Source organism: Brachionichthys hirsutus, chromosome 18, assembly GCF_040956055.1.
Source record: "Brachionichthys hirsutus isolate HB-005 chromosome 18, CSIRO-AGI_Bhir_v1, whole genome shotgun sequence".
NCBI lineage: Eukaryota > Metazoa > Chordata > Actinopteri > Lophiiformes > Brachionichthyidae > Brachionichthys > Brachionichthys hirsutus.
In genome coordinates, this window is record NC_090914.1 from 11,724,027 (window position 1) to 11,741,526 (window position 17,500).

Below are 17,500 nucleotides of genomic sequence, written 5' to 3' on the forward strand. Positions count from 1 at the left end.
CGCCGCTTCCTCTGGGCCATCGGATGGACGAGTGGGCTCCCGGTTCTGATGCTCTACTCGTCAACAACAACAACAACACAACGTCCTCATTTCCCTTTCCTAAGAGAACATCAAGAGACGTTTGTGACTGGCCTGATTCCATTTGAGTCCCAGACTGATCGCGACGCTCTGTCCATTAAATAGCAGCACACAGACCCGAGTAGCTCCTGCACTAAACTCAGTCTCCGGTGTGTTGCTAAGCAGCGCATGTTCTGTTGTACGTCCAATAAGAGGTCCAGAGCACCTGTCTGTACTCTGTGTACACAGAGCAAGGTGAAACGGGCTAGACATGCCCTTCAGCGCTACAAAAGCTCACCGAACCCTAACCCTAACCCTAACCCTAACCCTAACCCACACCCTAACCCTAACCCACACCCTAACCCTAACCCACACCCTAACCCACACCCTAACCCTAACCCTAACCCACACCCTAACCCTAACCCTAACCCACACCCTAACCCACACCCTAACCCTAACCCACACCCACACCCTAACCCTAACCCACACCCTAACCCTAACCCACACCCTAACCCACACCCTAACCCACACCCTAACCCACACCCTAACCCTAACCCACACCCACACCCTAACCCTAACCCTAACCCACACCCTAACCCTAACCCTAACCCACACCCTAACCCACACCCTAACCCTAACCCTAACCCACACCCTAACCCTAACCCACACCCTAACCCTAACCCTAACCCTAACCCTAACCCACACCCTAACCCACACCCTAACCCTAACCCTAACCCACACCCTAACCCTAACCCTAACCCACACCCTAACCCACACCCTAACCCACACCCTAACCCACACCCTAACCCACACCCTGGCTAGCGAGCGTAGCTGGTGGGCAACATGACCCACAACCTGGAAAAGTTAAAAACAAATGTCCTACCTTGTGAGGCAATAAAAGTTTATTTTGATTGACAACTTTCCCAGCCGTCCCAGTACATGTTTGTACTCAGTGTGTGAGTGCAGTTACAACCTGCCCCTGCAGCATGACTCATTCTGCCAGCTCAAAGCAGAAACGTGCAACACACGCACACACACACACACACACACACTGCTCTATGAACTGACTGATCGCTGAATACCACATTTATATTTACAGACGAGGATAAAACACACAGACGGATGCTACTTGACAGCCTGACTCACGGCTTCGGTCTACAAGTTCATTGCAGGTTTGGGATTGTTGAACTGCAGCTGGCGACTCATCCATTCAGCACTATGTCAGCGAAGGCCGAGCGACCAAACTGAGCTTGTGACTAGGGAAAGGACTGGCTGGCTTCACAACGGGAGCTGCAGAGACGCTGTCCTTCGGCGGACGGCCTTGGGTTGAGCTAGCGGAGCAGCAGCCCATTGGACAGGAAGTCTCTGTGGCTCTGAGGGAGGGACAGGCATTGATCTACGATACGTTCGATGCGTCGGTGCGAACGAAGCATTTTAGATTCAATGCAACAATAACGACATAAACATGGACATCCACCACGTTTGCTTACCTGCAAGAAAAGACTTTAAGAACAGACTGGACAAGCAAACAAAAGTACCGGTAGAGACGTGAAACACGCAGTACTGTCCAGGCTGTACTCGCCTGAGGCTCTGCCTCAAGTCCTGGAATGACTTATACTAGTATGTCAAGGTATTACTGCAACGAAGTAAACACGGTGGGACCGCCGGCTGGCTGGAGCGCCTCCTGCCCCCATGCGTCCCACAAACAAACTCCCATTCATGCTCCTTGACATGTCTCCTTGACATGCCTCCTTGACATGCCTCCTTGACATGCCTCCTGCAGGCCGTCTTCACCGTCCTGGCTCACGGCCTCTCAGAGAGCCACCCACAACATATGATCCTCTCAGACATGCACGTCCACCTGCACCATATACTGCAGTTAACTGCAAGCTGAAAGTACATCTTTATGTATGTATGTACTGCATGTGTATATATACACACAACAAATTCACAAGGCCTTTGAAATATGCACAGCATCACCATGCATAATACATGATCACAGCAGGAGAAGAGAAGTCCCACTATGTTTAAAACAACAACTGCCTCTCAAGGCGGGTCAGACGCTGCGATGGGAGGACCACAGGAGGGCAGCAGCAAGGAGGGCGAGTTCAGACGAGGTGCGTTTACACGGACAAAGTTTCTTTATTCCGATCAGAGTTCAGAGTAAAACTGTGATCCGATGCGTGTTCATGGACCCTAAAAATCCGATCCGATTAGGATTTGCGTGTTCATGCATCACACTTTTGATCGGAACAGAATATTCTGACATGCGCAGTTTGACCAAAAGCACCGGAAATGGTAGAAGAAGAAGCGTAGCGTAGCGACTTCCGCTGTAAACAAATCATCGCTCCGCGCTTTCCTGCCTGAAACGTCAGCGTTATTTCGCTCGTTTTCCCCGTTTGCGCTTTTAGTTTCCTCCTTCAATGTCTCCGGCAACATGTTTGTCTCAGATATTGACCAGTTCTGTCTTCCGCCCGCCGTGCTTTTCGCTCGCTCTGCTTCAGCTAGCTTCCGGCAATAGCAGCAGCGCGTGTAGCTGACGTCACAGACATGCGCAGTAAGGACGACTCGTACCGATACATCGGAATAAGTGTTTTCATGCGCCCTGACCGGGTCACAAATCGGTATAAAGCACCCCTCTCCATCGGGATAGAATTGTGACCGGATCAGGCTGGATTGGGTTAGACTATTCCGGTTAAGGTGTGTCCATGAAGCATTTTTATTCCGATCAGGATTTTAACCGGGTTAAATGTGTAAACGCACCTACTGGCAGCAGAATAACGGATGTAATGTGAAGAGAAAGGAGACAAGCGAGTCGGAGCGTTCAGTCGGCCCAGGCCTGACCCAGCAGCAATGCTATTAGGAGCGCCGGCTGTACAGGTCAGCTGGGAGACCCTCCAAAAGGTGGGCGCCCGCCCTCGTCCATTGCTGCAGGACGGGAAAAGCGGCTTCCAGCAACATCAATAATGAGAACAAGCTGATCAACCCGATCCAGAACACATTTAGCTGCAGCTCAAACAGGGAAACGGGAATTCCCAAACATTTGAAACGATAAAGGAGCTGGGAGCATTTAGCGGCTAACTCAAGAAGGGAGGGTTAGCTGTAGCTGAAACAATAAAGGAGCTAGGAGCATTTAGCAGCTAACTCAAGAAGGGAGGACTAGCTGTAGCTGAAACGATAAAGGAGCTAGGAGTATTTAGCAGCTAACTCAAGAAGGGAGGACTAGCTGTAGCTGAAACGATAAAGGAGCTAGGAGCATTTAGCGGCTAACTCAAGAAGGGAGGACTAGCTGTAGCTGAAACAATAAAGGAGCTAGGAGCATTTAGCAGCTAACTCAAGAAGGGAGGACTAGCTGTAGCTGAAACGATACAGGAGCTAGGAGCATTTAGCAGCTAACTCAAGAAGGGAGGACTAGCTGTAGCTGAAACGATAAAGGAGCTAGGAGCATTTAGCGGCTAACTCAAGAAGGGAGGACTAGCTGTAGCTGAAACGATAAAGGAGCTAGGAGCATTTAGCGGCTAACTCAAGAAGGGAGGACTAGCTGTAGCTGAAACGATAAAGGAGCTAGGAGCATTTAGCAGCTAACTCAAGAAGGGAGGACTAGCTGTAGCTGAAACAATAAAGGAGCTAGGAGCATTTAGCAGCTAACTCAAGAAGGGAGGACTAGCTGTAGCTGAAACGATACAGGATTCTTCTGACTTTGTTCCCTCTGTGTTTACGGAGTGCGGCTTTCTACAGACGCAGATGACACTGTGTTATACCTACGCCGCTTTTATGTCTGGAATACCAGCTTGCTGTTTCAACGCGTGCCGCCGTGGTTTGGCGCCCGGTCGTACAATGTGTGTGAAAAGCTGAGGGACTTTCATCATGAAAGTCGTGCTTCCTTCATCCGGCTGAATAAATAAAAAGAGAGCAGCGCTCGCCATTACCGGCTCCACCCCCATGTGCTCCGGTCCAAAGCCCTCGTACGAGTGCGTAATGGGAACTCGACAGGAAATTGTTTCGTAAACAGGCTGAAATCACGCTGAATGTTTCCCAAGGGAAAGGGTGCTCGTTTCACTTTGGTCTCATTCGCAGCCTGAATGTTCTGGACCCGAGCGGTGAACACAACGAGAGACTCACGATGAGCTGCTGGAGGCCCCCCACAGACTGGTCCACGGAGTTGGCTGTCAGGACCTGACGCTTCGCCGCCGCTTGCTCTCCCAGGAACCGGAGCATCAAGTCTTTCACAGCGTCGCCCTGTAAAGAAATAAAGATCATACGATGGCACACGCAACAAGTCTGAACCCAGAAGCTGTGACAGTAGGGGGCGCCGAGACGGTGAACGCCTCTAGAGACGTAACACAGGACACACGATGGCACGCGCAACAAGTCTGAACCCAGAAGCTGTGACAGTAGGGGGCGCCGAGACGGTGAACGCCTCTACAGACGTAACACAGGACACACGATGGCACACGCAACAAGTCTGAACCCAGAAGCTGTGACAGTAGGGGGCGCCGAGACGGTGAACGCCTCTAGAGACGTAACACAGGACACACGATGGCACACGCAACAAGTCTGAACCCAGAAGCTGTGGCAGTAGGGGGCGCCGAGACGGTGAACGCCTCTAGAGACGCAACACAGGACACACGATGGCACACGCAACAAGTCTGAACCCAGAAGCTGTGGCAGTAGGGGGCGCCGAGACGGTGAACGCCTCTAGAGACGCAACACAGGACACACGATGGCACACGCAACAAGTCTGAACCCAGAAGCTGTGGCAGTAGGGGGCGCCGAGACGGTGAACGCCTCTAGAGACTCGTTTCATCTCCCAAACCCAGATTATGACTCAGATCTGGATTGTCTGATGTCCAACATTCATTCGTACACAAAAGTCATCAATACAACGTTTTGAGCTACACATAGCTAGCCGCATGCTAACCGACTCGTGTAATCTTTCTGCGACTGTAAACCGTACGTCGCTATCCTCCATCATGAACGCACAGCCGACTGCCCCACCTGCAGGTTGTCGAACTTCAGTCCAGGCATCGTCAGCCTGGAGGCTGGATTACACTGCGGGGGGGCCCCAGGGACCAGCGGCGGGGGGGCCCCAGGGACCAGCAGCTTCCTGGTGTCCTCGGACGGCAGCCAGGCATCGTGGCGCCGGTCCACCTCACTCAGGATCAGCGCCTTGGCAAATGGGTCGTCGCTGCCCGAAAACGCAGCCCGGAGGGGGTTGAGGGGCTTCAGCGGGGCAGCTGGGGGCGGGGCAGGGGGCGGGGCTTGGGGATTGGGCGTGGATTCTGCAGCGGCTGGGCTAAACGCCGCGTCCCCCCCCAGGGAGATGGAGGAGGACGCCGAAGACAGCCGTCTCTCGGGAGTCGGGGCTGTTGTCTTTGCCCCCGGGGGGCAAGGGGGCATCTCAGCGTTTGGATTGGAGACAGAAATAAAGGACGACGGGGCCGTGAAGGAATCAAAGAAGTCTGAGGCCGGATTGGTCTGCCCGTTCTCGGTGAAGAACTTACTGAGGCTGGGGCTGGGCTGGCACACGAGGGGGGGCGCCGGCTTGTTGGGGGTCACCGCCCCCCCCCCAGCCCCAACCCCAACCCCAAAGCTGGGCGACTTGACGAGGGTGGGCTGGAAGCCGTCCGGCACCAGCGACCTCGGCTGGCTGGACACGGCTTCGGGCGGGGCAGGCTCCTCCCCTTGGAGGACAGGTGGTCTCTGGATATCGCCACGGAGACCGACACGCTCCGGGTCGTCCTCCTCTACGTCCTCATCGGGACCAGCGCTCTCCGGTTCTCCAGCAGTTAGACGCAGCCCGAACTCAAGGTGCTGCTGTCTGTTTGCAGAAAGGGACAACGCGAGGGTCTCCTGCTGCTCCTCCTGCTCCTCCTCCTCCTGCTCCTCCGGCTCCTCCCCCATGAATATGTCAATGGGGACGATGTCGTCCTCTTCACTGTTGCTGGGTGAATCAGAAATCATGACGCTCTCCATCATCTGGTCATTAAGGCTCTGTGAGGGAGGGACAACGCTGTCCTCCTGGGGAGGGACAACCCCCCCGCCAAGGTGGGTGGTGTCCCCCTGGAGGACAGGGGTGGGACTGGTGTCACCCTGGAGGTGGACAGTGTCTATCTGGAGGACAGGGGTCAGACTGGTGTCACCCTGGAGGTGGACAGCGTCCCCCTGGAGGACAGGGGCTGGCCTGGTGTCCCTGGTTTCATCGTCGTCCGTAATGTCCATGGAGACTGGGCGCTGGGCGGGCGTCTCTCCACTGTCCATCTCACTCTTAAAGATAAGACAGATCAATCAATGCATGTTCACAGTGGCCGACCAATCAACGCTGTCTCCTGAAACGCTAGGCCCCTCCTCCCGTTTGTTTTCTGATCAGCAACAAAGAATATCGATTCTATTGTTTGACGTCTTATAAAGGAGACGCTGCTGTAAGCCTCCGACTTCGATTAGGAGTAGTAGCCGCTAGCCGGTATCGATGTTATGCTACATTGATACCGGCTAGCTCCTGCTAGCTCCTGCTAGCTCCTGCTTACAGCTGCTTCCCTGCGTCAGATATGTGCGTCATACTTCCGGTCCGCCTCTCGGAAAGCACGGAGCCCACCGACGTTCGATTCAGAGAAATGAGATAATAAATAAAACCTGAGATACAGATACGAGTTCTTACCTCACAGACTGACAGATAGAACACCGGTGCGCATGCGTGACTTCCGACGGGTCAGCAAGTACGGCAATGCGGCGCGGACAAACTTCATGCTGCGGGCTTTTTCCCGTATTCACGACGGTCACTACGTAGCTTCGGGCGACCTCGCTACGTTGGACGCCTGTCTTTACGTCATTAAAGCGGGACGCCTCTCTTGAGGAATCGCGGAAGTGGAGCGCTCGTTTCGTTGCGCAGCGCATCCGGACAGTCTCGAGTTTTGGGTTTGTAGTCGAGCTGCAAATGGAGGACGACGCTCCAGTGATTTACGGTCTCGAGTTTCAGGTATTGCTTCGTGTTCCGCGGCATCATGCAGTACACAATACACGAAGTACACGCTCGTTGACGCTCTCTTCGTCTCCGTAAATGGATGTGTAACTGTGTCGCCGTACTATTCCATTAACTGCACTCATGAAATCAGTCTCATGTTGGCGCTACTGAACGCATTTATTTCCGTGTACTTCGCAGGCACGAGCACTTTCAGCGCAGACGGCTGAGGCCGACGCCGTCCGGTTCCTCGTGGGCACGCAGTCGCTCAGGTTCGACAACCAGGTGAGGGGGCGGGCCATTAGTGACGTCAGAGGCAGAGAGCGAGCAGTGATAGGTTAAATAAAATAACATGTTTGGCTTAATTTATATACGTTTCAATTTTCATTTTAACATGCAGAGAAGTAGACGGTGTATAATGATCCGATATGATATTAGTCTGTGCAGTACTCTTGTTGTGTAGTCTATGCAGTACTCCTGTCGTGCAGTCTGTGCAGTACTCGTGTCGTGTAGTCTGTGCTGTACTCTTGTTGTGTAGTCTATGCAGTACTCCTGTCGTGCAGTCTGTGCAGTACTCGTGTCGTGTAGTCTGTGCAGTACTCGTGTCGTGTAGTCTGTGCAGTACTCGTGTCGTGTAGTCTGTGCAGTACTCGTGTTGTGCAGTCTATGCAGTACTCGTGTCGTGTAGTCTGTGCAGTACTCGTGTCGTGTAGTCTGTGCAGTACTCGTGTCGTGTAGTCTGTGCAGTACTCGTGTCGTGTAGTCTGTGCAGTACTCGTGTCGTGTAGTCTGTGCAGTACTCGTGTTGTGCAGTCTATGCAGTACTCGTGTCGTGTAGTCTGTGCAGTACTCGTGTCGTGTAGTCTGTGCAGTACTCGTGTCGTGTAGTCTGTGCAGTACTCGTGTCGTGTAGTCTGTGCAGTACTCGTGTCGTGTAGTCTGTGCAGTGCTCGTGTCGTGTAGTCTGTGCTGTACTCTTGTTGTGTAGTCTGTGCAGTACTCGTGTCGTGTAGTCTGTGCAGTACTCGTGTCGTGTAGTCTGTGCAGTACTCGTGTCGTGTAGTCTGTGCAGTACTCGTGTCGTGTAGTCTGTGCAGTACTCGTGTCGTGTAGTCTGTGCAGTACTCGTGTCGTGTAGTCTGTGCAGTACTCGTGTCGTGTAGTCTGTGCAGTACTCGTGTCGTGTAGTCTGTGCAGTACTCGTGTCGTGTAGTCTGTGCAGTACTCGTGTCGTGTAGTCTGTGCAGTACTCGTGTCGTGTAGTCTGTGCAGTACTCGTGTCGTGTACTCTGTGCTGTACTCGTGTCGTGTAGTCTGTGCAGTACTCGTGTTGTGTAGTCTGTGCAGTACTCGTGTCGTGTAGTCTGTGCAGTACTCGTGTCGTGTACTCTGTGCTGTACTCGTGTCGTGTACTCTGTGCTGTACTCGTGTTGTGTAGTCTGTGCTGTACTCTTGTTGTGTAGTCTGTGCAGTACTCGTGTTGTGCAGTCTGTGCTGTACTCTTGTTGTGTAGTCTGTGCAGTAGTCGTGTCGTGTAGTCTGTGCAGTACTTGTGTTGTGCATTCTGTGCTGTATTCTTATTGTGTACTGTGCAGTACTCTTGTTGCATAGATGAAAATCTCAATCCCCTCCATAATTCCCCAAATGGAGGACATTCAAAATGGCCGGCTGTTGAAGTACTGCGTGTAGGTTGGGGGGGCCACGTGAAAAATCCAAGACCACAGAAAGGGGTCCAGCAGGTCGGGTTTGGGTCAGGTCGGGTTCGGGTCAGGTCGGGTTCGGGTCAGGTCGGGTTCGGGTCAGGTCGGGTTCGGGTCAGGTCGGGTTCGGGTCAGGTCGGGTTCGGGTCAGGTCGGGTTTGGGTCAGGTCGGGTCGGTTCGGGTCAGGTCGGGTTCGGGTCAGGTCGGGTTCGGGTCAGGTCGGGTTCGGGTCAGGTCAGGTTCGGGTCAGGTCAGGTTCGGGTCAGGTCAGGTTCGGGTCAGGTCGGGTTCGGGTCAGGTCGGGTTCGGGTCAGGTTCGGGTCAGGTCGGGTTCGGGTCAGGTCGGGTTCGGGTCAGGTCGGGTTCGGGTCAGGTCGGGTTCGGGTCAGGTCGGGTTCGGGTCAGGTCGGGTTCGGGTCAGGTCGGGTTCGGGTCAGGTCGGGTTCGGGTCAGGTCGGGTTCGGGTCAGGTCGGGTTCGGGTCAGGTCGGGTTCGGGTCAGGTCGGGTTCGGGTCAGGTCGGGTTCGGGTCAGGTCGGGTTCGGGTCAGGTCGGGTTCGGGTCAGGTCGGGTTCGGGTCAGGTCCTGCCCCTGCTGTCGGGTCTTTCACGTCAATCTGGATTTGCGTGGAGAAAGGCGGAGCAATAGTTGCTAGGACGGGATTATAAATGGGCTAAACGGGGGGGGGGGGGGGGGGGGGTCAGTTCCGCAGACGGTTTTGAATAAAGTTGATAAATAATCTAACACTGATTTATGGATCTAAAAAGAACACGATGGCTGATTGTGTGACTTTTCCATGCGGGAGGAATCCTTCACGGAACGCTTCTGAAAGTCCTTTTGAAATAAAACGGCACGTGAGACATAAAGACGTTTTTGTTCCCTGAACATGAAAATAATTTATTGACGAGGATTGTTGACGTGCGTGAACAATTGGCTCCTTCGAGGGAGAGGTCGCTGCTGCTGTGTGTGTGTGTGGGGGGGGGCTCCTTTGAGGGAAAGGTCGCTGCCGGAACAAGCCGCCGTGTTTCCTGGCAGCTTCAGGTGTGAAAGCGGTTTGGCTTCCAATGCAGACCTGGTTCGATCCAAGTTTCGTGCAGCGAGTCTCACGGGGGGGGGGTCGGTATAACAATCTACTCATCCTAGCGCTTCCTGTCACAGTGACGTGTTCAAAGAGATGAGATATGGAACTAAATACTACTAATACTAAATACTTGTTCTTGATTTCGTCCCTCGGAGGGCAATTTGGTTTACAGCAGTTACACTTTCTAACTGTAGTCTGCTGCTGGTCGCCCAGGCAACGTGGGTGAAGTGCCTTGCCTAAGGACACAGCGACAGTGTACACATGTGCCTGAGCCGGGAATCGAACCGCCAACCTCTCAATGATAGGACGACCCTACGGTCTGCTGGAGACGGATGCAACATTCTCGCTGCCACCCCCCTGTTGGGGATAAAGTCTCTAACATTGTTGTAATTATTTTAAACGCATTGAAATGAATCAGGCGGAGGCAGGGATCCTTTTTCTCTGACGCAGCCAAGACCTGGTGGTCTGGCGCGCTCCTCCAAACCAACTCCGTTCCGCTTCCCGGAACATGTTTATTTATCACCTTCGTAGCTCCACCTCTTGACCCAGTGACATCACAATACTTTTAGGGCGCAAACATCGCTGCCCACCAGATGGGACTGTTCTTCACCTAACAGTTACATTACATTGAAAATTAGCAAATGACCCTATCACCCCCCCCCCCACTGCGTCTGAAACCCTTCGGTCATGCTGCTGGGTCCGGCTAGTAACGCCCCCCCCCCTTAGGCATGATGCAGAGTGGGGGCCACCAGCCTCCCCAACTCGATTCCTCCCAGCATCGGAACATCATTGGTTTCCCGAGTGGCTGAAGGCTGAGAGTCGCTCCCCGGGACCTGGGGGAGAAGGACTGGAACCTCTCTCCTCTCACACCTGGGTTCATTCGGGGGGGGGGGGGGGGGGGGGGGCTCCAATTACTCTGTCCCGCCGGCCTGAATTTATTTGCGCCGCTCCCCACCACCATAAAATGATAACTTTGCGTAATCTAATTTCTTGCTCCGTGCGGTCCGACTCAAGGTTAGGAGCTGCGATGTGACTTTGAGGAGGCTGAAGGATGCTCCTCCTCCTCCTCCTCCTCCTCGTTTGGCCTGTAAAAGCAGCACAGAGGGGGGGGGGGGGGGTAGCAGGAGTTATTGTCCAGTGCATGGCCGTTAATGCCCCCCCAAGGTGCTGTAAGTGTCTCTGATGGGAGGAGGCAGCATTAACCTCGAGATCCTCGCTGTTTTACTGCGTGGCCCTGGACTGCATTAAATCGAGCCCCCCCCTCCCTTTACATTAGCGGGTTATAGACTTCACCTGTGAGCCTCATCACACCAGATCACGGAGCCTGTAGAACTTGTTCTCTGGGTCCTAGTAGTTCCGGTTTAACGGTGAACCCTGGTCTGCATCTTCAGACCAGATCAGACCAGTTCAGACCAGTTCAGACCAGTTCAGACCAGATCAGACCAGTTCAGACCAGATCAGACCAGACCAGACCAGACCAGACCAGACGAGTTCAGACCAGTTCAGACGAGTTCAGACCAGACCAGACCAGTTCAGACCAGTTCAGACGAGTTCAGACCAGACCAGACCAGACCAGTTCAGACGAGTTCAGACCAGTTCAGACCAGACCAGACCAGTTCAGACCAGTTCAGACCAGTTCAGACCAGTTCAGACGAGTTCAGACCAGACCAGTTCAGACGAGTTCAGACCAGTTCAGACCAGTTCAGACGAGTTCAGACCAGACCAGTTCAGACGAGTTCAGACCAGTTCAGACCAGTTCAGACGAGTTCAGACCAGACCAGACCAGACCAGACGAGTTCAGACGAGTTCAGACCAGATCAGACGAGTTCAGACCAGATCAGACGAGTTCAGACGAGTTCAGACGAGTTCAGACGAGTTCAGACGAGTTCAGACGAGTTCAGACGAGTTCAGACCAGATCAGACCAGTTCAGACGAGTTCAGACGAGTTCAGACCAGACCAGATCAGACCAGTTCAGACCAGTTCAGACCAGATCAGATCAGACCAGATCAGACGAGTTCAGACGAGTTCAGACCAGACCAGATCAGACGAGTTCAGACCAGTTCAGACCAGATCAGATCAGACCAGATCAGACGAGTTCAGACCAGATCAGACGAGTTCAGACCAGATCAGACGAGTTCAGACCAGATCAGACGAGTTCAGACCAGATCAGACGAGTTCAGACGAGATCAGACCAGATCAGACCAGATCAGACGAGTTCAGACGAGTTCAGACGAGTTCAGACCAGATCAGACGAGTTCAGACGAGTTCAGACGAGTTCAGACGAGTTCAGACCAGATCAGACCAGATCAGACCAGATCAGACGAGTTCAGACGAGTTCAGACGAGTTCAGACGAGTTCAGACGAGTTCAGACGAGTTCAGACGAGTTCAGACGAGTTCAGACGAGTTCAGACCAGTTCAGACGAGTTTAGACCAGATCAGACCAGTTCAGACGAGTTCAGACCAGTTCAGACCAGATCAGACCAGTTCAGACCAGTTCAGACCAGTTCAGACCAGATCAGACCAGATCAGACCAGATCAGACCAGATCAGACCAGATCAGACGAGTTCAGACCAGATCAGACGAGTTCAGACGAGTTCAGACGAGTTCAGACCAGTTCAGACGAGTTCAGACCAGATCAGACCAGATCAGACCAGATCAGACGAGTTCAGACGAGTTCAGACCAGATCAGACCAGATCAGACCAGATCAGACCAGATCAGACCAGATCAGACGAGTTCAGACCAGATCAGACGAGTTCAGACGAGTTCAGACGAGTTCAGACCAGTTCAGACGAGTTCAGACCAGATCAGACCAGATCAGACCAGATCAGACCAGATCAGACCAGATCAGACGAGTTCAGACGAGTTCAGACGAGTTCAGACGAGTTCAGACGAGTTCAGACGAGTTCAGACCAGTTCAGACGAGTTCAGACCAGATCAGACCAGATCAGACCAGATCAGACGAGTTCAGACGAGTTCAGACCAGATCAGACCAGATCAGACCACACTTTAGAACGTTGGAGAACTCAGTGAGACTGTCCCGCCTCCAATCTGACGGAGAACCACCATGGGGAGAAGTTCTTACGCTCCACAGGTAGGAGGTGAGTTAGAGGAGAAGGAGAAGTTCTTACGCTCCACAGGTAGGAGGTGAGTTAGAGGAGAAGGAGAAGTTCTTACGCTCCACAGGTAGGAGGTGAGTTAGAGGAGAAGGAGAAGTTCTTACGCTCCACAGGTAGGAGGTGAGTTAGAGGAGAAGGAGAAGTTCTTACGCTCCACAGGTAGGAGGTGAGTTAGAGGAGAAGGAGAAGTTCTTACGCTCCACAGGTAGGAGGTGAGTTAGAGGAGGAGGAGAAGTTCTTACGCTCCACAGGTAGGAGGTGAGTTAGAGGAGAAGGAGAAGTTCTTACGCTCCACAGGTAGGAGGTGAGTTAGAGGAGAAGGAGAAGTTCTTACGCTCCACAGGTAGGCGGTGAGTTAGAGGAGAAGGAGAAGTTCTTACGCTCCACAGGTAGGAGGTGAGTTAGAGGAGAAGGAGAAGTTCTTACGCTCCACAGGTAGGAGGTGAGTTAGAGGAGGAGGAGAAGTTCTTACGCTCCACAGGTAGGAGGTGAGTTAGAGGAGAAGGAGAAGTTCTTACGCTCCACAGGTAGGAGTTGAGTTAGAGGAGGAGGAGAAGTTCTTACGCTCCACAGGTAGGAGGTGAGTTAGAGGAGGAGGAGAAGTTCTTACGCTCCACAGGTAGGAGGTGAGTTAGAGGAGAAGGAGAAGTTCTTACGCTCCACAGGTAGGAGGTGAGTTAGAGGAGAAGGAGAAGTTCTTACGCTCCACAGGTAGGAGGTGAGTTAGAGGAGGAGGAGAAGTTCTTACGCTCCACAGGTAGGAGGTGAGTTAGAGGAGGAGGAGAAGTTCTTACGCTCCACAGGTAGGAGGTGAGTTAGAGGAGAAGGAGAAGTTCTTACGCTCCACAGGTAGGAGGTGAGTTAGAGGAGAAGGAGAAGTTCTTACGCTCCACAGGTAGGAGGTGAGTTAGAGGAGAAGGAGAAGTTCTTACGCTCCACAGGTAGGAGGTGAGTTAGAGGAGAAGGAGAAGTTCTTACGCTCCACAGGCAGGAGGTGAGTTAGAGGAGAAGGAGAAGTTCTTGCGCTCCACAGGTAGGAGGTGAGTTAGAGGAGGAGGAGAAGTTCTTACGCTCCACAGGTAGGAGGTGAGTTAGAGGAGAAGGAGAAGTTCTTACGCTCCACAGGTAGGAGGTGAGTTAGAGGAGAAGGAGAAGTTCTTACGCTCCACAGGTAGGAGGTGAGTTAGAGGAGAAGGAGAAGTTCTTACGCTCCACAGGTAGGAGGTGAGTTAGAGGAGAAGGAGAAGTTCTTACGCTCCACAGGTAGGAGGTGAGTTAGAGGAGAAGGAGAAGTTCTTACGCTCCACAGGTAGGAGGTGAGTTAGAGGAGGAGGAGTTCCAGTTCAAGACAAATTCAAGTCGTAGTTTTGGTCCAGCTTCAAAGGACAATTGTTCAAAGAGAGGCGTTCACATTCAAATCGGATCTAGAGCCGGAGACACTTCCTGCAGCTGGATCCAGATGTGTCTTTTTAACTGGTCCTGATGTCCTGACTGGAACCCAGTCCCCAGCGTCTCCCTGTCTCTCTGCTTCTTCCAGATACACATCATTGACTTTGATGATGAGAATAACATCATCAATAAGAACGTCCTTCTGCACCCGGCTGGGGAGATCTGGGACATCTGCGCCAGTCCTGCAGACAAGGCTGTCCTCACCACCTGCTACAACCAGAGTGAGTCCCACCGTCTCCGTCTGTCCCCCACTCTGCTACAACCAGAGTGAGTCCCTCCGTCTCTGTCTGTCCCCCACTCTGCTACAACCAGAGTGAGTCCCTCCTTCTCTGTCTGTCCCCCACTCTGCTACAACCAGAGTGAGTCCCTCCGTCTCTGTCTGTCCCCCACTCTGCTACAACCAGAGTGAGTCCCTCCGTCTCTGTCTGTCCCCCACTCTGCTACAACCAGAGTGAGTCCCACCGTCTCCGTCTGTTCCCCACTCTGCTCAGAGTGAGTCCCACCGTCTCCGTCTGTCCCCCACTCTGCTCAGAGTGAGTCCCACCGTCTCCATCTGTCCCCCACTCTGCTCAGACGCGTCTTAGACACACTCTCTGTTTTTCGGTGTTTGACTATAATCCCACTATAGCTGCTGGACGATAGGAGGACCTGATTGGTGGACGATAGGAGGACCCGATTGGTGGACGATAGGAGGACCTGATTGCCTACCTTCCTTGTTTACGTGCTAATATTAGAATAGCATTAAGCATGGTGGCGTCGCAGGAGGATGCTTATGGGGGGGGGGTTGCCTTTTAATTCCACGATGAAGCTTTATGCCAGCGCCCCCCCCCCCCACACACACACACTGTCAGTAGGAACAGCAGGAAGTGCCCCCCTCCCTCGCTGTGATTGCTTCTGCCCTCCGGCTTCACGCTTTCAGTCCAATTACTGTATCAGTTCTTAATTTACTTCACTGGTTCCAATTAACGGCGCCGTGTGGAAGAATGGTGTTGGAGCTTATCCCCAAACACAATGCGCTCTAACAAGGTGTGTGTGCGTGTGTGTGCGTGTGCGTGTGTGCGTGCGTGCGTGCGTGCGTGTCTTCTCCAGCCAGTGACAGCCGGGTGGCGTCCTCTGCAGCTGTTTGGCGGATGCCGTCCGACTGGGAGACAGGAAGCCACGAGTCTCCTGACGACTCTGCCCACAACCCCCAAACCCTGGAGCTGCTCTGTCACCTAGGCGACGGTGCCCACGGCAACGCGGCCTGGTAGGCGTGCTGCGTTGGTGGAGCGTGCCTTGAGTCTCTCGCTGTGTGACCTCCGTACGAGGAGCAGACGCTCTACCTCGGGAGCGTCCATTCGTTGGAGACTGAGTCTCTGAAAACTCAAGAATGTACTTCTACTACGTCAATACATATACATTACAATACAGAGACAAAAATATATAGTTAATTCTTATAAGCTATAAAATCTGTTTTGTTTGGGGGTCGCAAGGCATTCTGGGGGTGACGTGATTTGCTTGTAGCGCCGAGCCCACTGCTATTGATTAGTCGATCAGCAGCGATCGGCTCCCCCGTTCAGCCTTTACGGTCTGAACCGCGGTGAGGACAGTCAGGAAGGAGCCAGAGGTGAAGATGGACGGGAGGACTCCAGATTTGGTCGTTGTTTTCTATGTGGCATCTGCGTTGCCATGCCGACAGAGAGAGAGAGAGAGCGAGAGAGGGTTGCCCATGGGCAATGACCACATTAGCTACCCGCTGGCCGGTTCTGAAAATACTGATGCTTATCTCTTTCCTCCTTTGAAATCATTGTTATAATCATTGTGAGTGATCATTAACACGATCGGCTCCTTGGCATCGATGAATATCAATCATGATCTATATTAGAGGTAAATTGAGCGGTTTAACAGAGCGGTGACCCCTGCTGTCGGCCGTAACGCCTCTCATTCAGCCGTCAGCTGAAGGGCCGGGAGTTTCCCACCTCAAACGATGCAGGATGTACGTTCCTACCTTCCTCCTGTACGTTCCTCTGTGTCTCTGCATCTTTACGTTCCTACCTTCCTTCCTGTACGTTCCTCTGTGTCTCTGCATCATGACGTTCCTACCTTCCTCCTGTACGTTCCTCTGTGTCTCTGCATCAGGACGTTCCTACCTTCCTTCCTGTACGTTCCTCTGTGTCTCTGCATCATGACGTTCCTACCTTCCTTCCTGTACGTTCCTCAGTGTCTCTGCGTCAGGACGTTCCTACCTTCCTCCTGTACGTTCTTCAGTGTCTCTGCATCATGACGTTCCTACCTTCCTCCTGTACATTCCTCTGTGTCTCTGCATCATGACGTTCCTACCTTCCTCCTGTACGTTCTTCAGTGTCTCTGCATCATGACGTTCCTACCTTCCTCCTGTACGTTCCTCTGTGTCTCTGCATCATGACGTTCCTACCTTCCTCCTGTACATTCCTCTGTGTCTCTGCATCATGACGTTCCTACCTTCCTTCCTGTACGTTCCTCCGTGTCTCTGCATCGTTACGTTCCTACCTTCCTTCCTGTACGTTCCTCTGTGTCTCTGCGCCAGGACGTTCCTACCTTCCTCCTGTACGTTCCTCTGTGTCTCTGCATCATGACGTTCCTACCTTCCTCCCGTACGTTCCTCTGTGTCTCTGCATCATGACGTTCCTACCTTCCTCCTGTACGTTCCTCTGTGTCTCTGCATCATGACGTTCCTACCTTCCTTCCTGTACGTTCCTCTGTGTCTCTGCATCATGACGTTCCTACCTTCCTTCCTGTACGTTCCTCTGTGTCTCTGCATTGTTACGTTCCTACCTTCCTTCCTGTACGTTCCTCAGTGTCTCTGCATCGTTACGTTCCTACCTTCCTTCCTGTACGTTCCTCTGTGTCTCTGCGTCAGGACGTTCCTACCTTCCTCCTGTACGTTCCTCCGTGTCTCTGCATCGTTACGTTCCTACCTTCCTTCCTGCTTCCTAACTCCTCCTCTCTCGCGTATTTTCTTTCACATCTGACTCGTTCTCCTTCCTTCAAATGACTGTTTGTTTTTTAAGCCACATTCCAGGGTGGAGTCTCAACGAGATCCTTTCGTCTTCTACTCTGAGCTCTAGCAGCTCAACGCCGCGCCATCACTCCGCCATGACAATAAAGATCAATGCTC

At 52.9% G+C, this 17,500-nt stretch overlaps 2 protein-coding genes across 2 annotated transcripts in view; one reads left to right on the forward strand and one right to left on the reverse strand.

Annotated features, from left to right (window-relative positions):
* The window catches only part of trappc12 (trafficking protein particle complex subunit 12), a 22,160-nt gene extending 15,396 nt beyond the window's left edge, over window positions 1-6,764 (reverse strand). The window contains exons 1-3 of the mRNA XM_068752464.1: window positions 6,716-6,764; window positions 5,056-6,324; window positions 4,180-4,296 (exon numbers count right to left, since the gene is read on the reverse strand). Coding sequence (XP_068608565.1) covers window positions 4,180-4,296; window positions 5,056-6,318 — 1,380 coding nt within the window. The 5' untranslated portion in view covers window positions 6,319-6,324; window positions 6,716-6,764. The remainder of the gene's footprint in view (window positions 1-4,179; window positions 4,297-5,055; window positions 6,325-6,715) is intronic.
* Window positions 6,765-6,773: 9 nt separating this feature from the next.
* eipr1 (EARP complex and GARP complex interacting protein 1) overlaps window positions 6,774-17,500 on the forward strand; it is a 44,560-nt gene continuing 33,833 nt past the window's right edge. The window contains exons 1-4 of the mRNA XM_068752465.1: window positions 6,774-7,033; window positions 7,217-7,300; window positions 14,453-14,585; window positions 15,454-15,610. Coding sequence (XP_068608566.1) covers window positions 6,992-7,033; window positions 7,217-7,300; window positions 14,453-14,585; window positions 15,454-15,610 — 416 coding nt within the window. The 5' untranslated portion in view covers window positions 6,774-6,991. The remainder of the gene's footprint in view (window positions 7,034-7,216; window positions 7,301-14,452; window positions 14,586-15,453; window positions 15,611-17,500) is intronic.